The sequence below is a fragment of the Mandrillus leucophaeus genome, unplaced genomic scaffold, assembly GCF_000951045.1.
Source record: "Mandrillus leucophaeus isolate KB7577 unplaced genomic scaffold, Mleu.le_1.0 Scaffold31, whole genome shotgun sequence".
In the NCBI taxonomy this organism is placed as follows: domain Eukaryota; kingdom Metazoa; phylum Chordata; class Mammalia; order Primates; family Cercopithecidae; genus Mandrillus; species Mandrillus leucophaeus.
The window spans coordinates 3,931,483-3,935,005 of NW_012103254.1; the positions used below are offsets into that span (position 1 = coordinate 3,931,483).

The window sequence follows — 3,523 nt, forward strand, 5'->3', positions numbered from 1 at the left end:
CTTTCTGTTGTGGGCCAATTGCTCTTTTATAATGTGCCAACCAAGAACTGGGAAAGCTAAGTGTGTTAGAGTTATATTTAACCACGTGTAAGAAAGTCAGAAATTAAGACAAAAAATATAAGTTCATGAACTTTAACAATAATTTTTTTAAAGTTCATTGTTTTGAAATGGTTTTTTTGTTCATTTGTTATGCTCTAAAACAGAAAAAGAATGTGTTGTTGAAGTTCATGGCTCACTTCATAATTTTTCTTAGTATGGATTGAAAACAGACTGTTATACTAAACACCCCACCATTAGATACAATCAACAGCACAGAACTCAGATTTTAATGATTCCTCCCAGAATTTGCTCTAATAATCGCTCACACTTCTCTGCTCATTGAATGTTACTGCATCCAGAAGAAACAATTTCATATATCTCACTCTGCATGCTTTACACTTATGCTCTGTCTCATATACAGAAGTAGCAATAATTAAGCTAGTTCAGCTTTATGTAACTGAAAGTCCTCATTTTACAGACAACTGATCTTTGAATCACAGAGAATAATTGACTCTCCAATTTCACATAGCCACCAAATTTCAAAATCAGAATTCAGATTGGAATTCAACACTTCGTTTTCCACCTAAACTTCAATGCTCTCTTGTTCCAAAAGTGTCTCTCCAGCTTACTCAGATGTGATTTCTCAACACATCTATTTAGATCCCATAAACACATTTTACCTTAAATTAATCTTTCTTTGAGGGCATCTAGAACAGTAGCACAGGTCACTTTAATTGAGTGGCAATATTTATTCTTTACTTTTTTGAAATGTGAATTTGTTATATTTAAGATAAAACAAATCTTACTTTATAAAATAAAGGTTTCCCATAATTGAATTGAGAAAAAAATATGCTTTCTAAAGTAACCATTTATTGCAGCAAATGAAATGTTTCTTCGTTAAAGTATTTATTCATATGTTTGTTGTGCTGAAAAATTTCAATCACTGCCTATATGTCTAACTAAATTATTTTAAATATTAAGCAAGACCAACATCATTGGAAATAATAAAATAAGGTACTATGAAAACCAGCACGACTCACATAAAAACTACTAAGATTAGAGGATTTGATTAACTTACTGAAAAAAGAGTGACATATACATTCCATAGTTAGCTAGAAATGTAATTACTTTAAAAATCCTATTTATAATCATAACAGAAATCCATAAAATTACTTATAAACACTATTCATAAAAGGGATGAAGTATACAAATAAAACTGTGAAAGTAGCATTAAAATACAATGAAATTTAGAACAGAGAAAAATAATTATTATTCACAGAGATTTAAATATTCAAATGTTAGTAACTGCAAAAAGGTAATTTATAAATACAATGCATAATGAAATTCAAAATTTTAAAATAAAAATAGTTTTAATTTTTTTTTTAAAGTGAATATACAATTTATTTAACATTCAAACTTCATTAAGACATGTGCAATATGGCAATTTTACTGGGGATTAAACCCTACCTAGGATGATTGCTTGCTGGGGCTTAGCAACAGGGTCCAGTTCACACTTAGCACTAATTCAATACTTTATTGAATAAATACAATACCAAACAAAATGCATTCAAATGCTTTCTAAAAAAATTTTAAAGGCCTTTCTACTCAGGCTAATGACAAACACAATAAAGGCAGATATGCTAGTTTAACATAATTGGCTGATTTTATACAGCACTTATATCTTTTAGTCCACAAGTATATTATTAAATGATAGAGAACATCTAATACAACCATTTCTACAGAACTAGGAAATAAATTTCTAAGAAAAAAAGATTTTATAGACCCCATCTTTTATACCCACCCCAGCAGTCTAACTCTAAAGAGGAAAAAGCCAATGACTTTCCTCACAAGAGCTCACGACTAATGTCGCTTTGCTATCAAAATCTGTATTTCTGATCCGTTATGAGCATTGAGACAAGATTCAAATATTCCCAAAGAAAGAAGCACAATGCACGTTATGATCACCTATTCAGCAACAGCGAGCACTGCATCCAAAACTCTCATCCCAGGAATTAAATAAGGTCAGCCACATTCATGGGCATCTCCTCCACTGTAGTATTGTAGAAAGTCTCAATGTCACGAAGAATCCTCTTGTCTTCTTCAGTAACAAAGTTTATAGCCACACCTTTCCTCCCAAATCGACCCCCTCTGCCAATTCTGTGAATATAGTTTTCACGATTGGTAGGTAGATCATAATTTATAACCAAAGACACTTGTTGCACATCAATCCCGCGAGCCAATAAGTCAGTAGTGATCAGAACACGACTTGACCCTGACCGGAATTCCCTCATGATAACATCTCTCTCCTTCTGGTCCATGTCACCATGCAGAGCAGAAACTGTGAAGTCTCTGGCATGCATTTTCTCTGTCAGCCAGTCCACCCTGCGCCTTGTATTGAGAAAAATTACAGCTTGCGTAATGGTCAGTGTCTCGTACAAGTCACAAAGTGTATCCAACTTCCATTCCTCTCTCTCAACATTAATATAAAACTGTTTGATTCCTTCAAGGGTCAATTCTTCCTTTTTCACCAGAATTCGAATTGGATCTCTCATGAATTTTTTGGTCACTTCCAACACATCAGTTGGCATTGTGGCAGAAAGCAACACACCCTGAATACTTGCGTTTAGTTTTTGGAAAATCTCATAGATTTGATCCTTAAACCCACGGCTCAACATTTCACCTGCTTCATCCAAAACAAACATTTTGATCCATTTTGGAGAAAGATATCTTCTGTTTAACATATCAAAAACTCTCCCAGGTGTACCAACAACAATATGTGGTTCTTCGGCCTGCAGTTTTTGCATTTCATTTCGAACATTTGTTCCACCAATGCAGGCATGACAAGTTGCTCCCATATAGTCTCCAAGTGCCAGAATTACCTTTTGGATCTGTTGAGCCAGCTCTCCGGTGGGGGCCAATACTAATGCTTGGGTCTCCTTGAACTCAATCTCCAACTGTTGCAGGATGGAAATAGCAAATGTGGCTGTCTTGCCAGTACCTGACTGAGCTTGAGCAATCACATCATACCCTTTAATACAGGGAATAATAGCTCTCTGCTGAATAGCGGAAGGCTTCTCAAAACCGTAAGCATAGATGCCACGAAAAAGAGACTCCTTTAAATTCATATCGTCAAAGTTATCAACAATCTCATTCCAGTTGCTCTCGATGACACCATCGGGGTCCATTCCCTCTGGGCCGCCATGTTCTCTGTTATAATCCACGGAGCCACCAGACATGATCCGAAAAACCACTCAGCGCCCGACTGAAAAGCAGTTTTAATTTTTTTATGATAGAATACATTTCCAAGATGTTAACATATTATTTTGAAAATAACAATTGCACTTATGAAAATATTTTGCAATATATAGTAGAGTGGATATTTATAATCTACCATGTAGTCACTCTACCTCTAGTTATAATGCAAAGGAATTCTCATGCATTTGCAAGAATAAATAAAGAATGTTTAAGACATGGGTAACAATAT

General features: G+C 34.5%; 1 protein-coding gene across 3 annotated transcripts; it reads right to left on the reverse strand.

The window, feature by feature from the left end:
* Positions 1-1,413: 1,413 nt before the first annotated feature.
* On the reverse strand, positions 1,414-3,306 carry LOC105544804 (eukaryotic initiation factor 4A-II-like). Of its 3 annotated transcripts, none has more exons than XM_011987407.1 (2): positions 3,067-3,304; positions 1,414-2,925 (listed from the first exon to the last, which is right to left on the reverse strand). In XM_011987407.1, the coding sequence occupies exons 1-2, from the start codon at positions 3,273-3,275 to the stop codon at positions 2,052-2,054; spliced, it is 1,083 nt and encodes a 360-aa protein (XP_011842797.1). In that variant the 5' UTR covers positions 3,276-3,304; the 3' UTR covers positions 1,414-2,051. The 3 variants fall into 3 exon arrangements, with proteins under 3 accessions (XP_011842797.1, XP_011842795.1, XP_011842796.1); XM_011987406.1 differs by having other exon boundaries at positions 2,052-2,169; positions 2,251-3,306; XM_011987405.1 differs by having other exon boundaries at positions 1,414-3,306.
* Between the last annotated feature and the right edge of the window lie 217 nt (positions 3,307-3,523).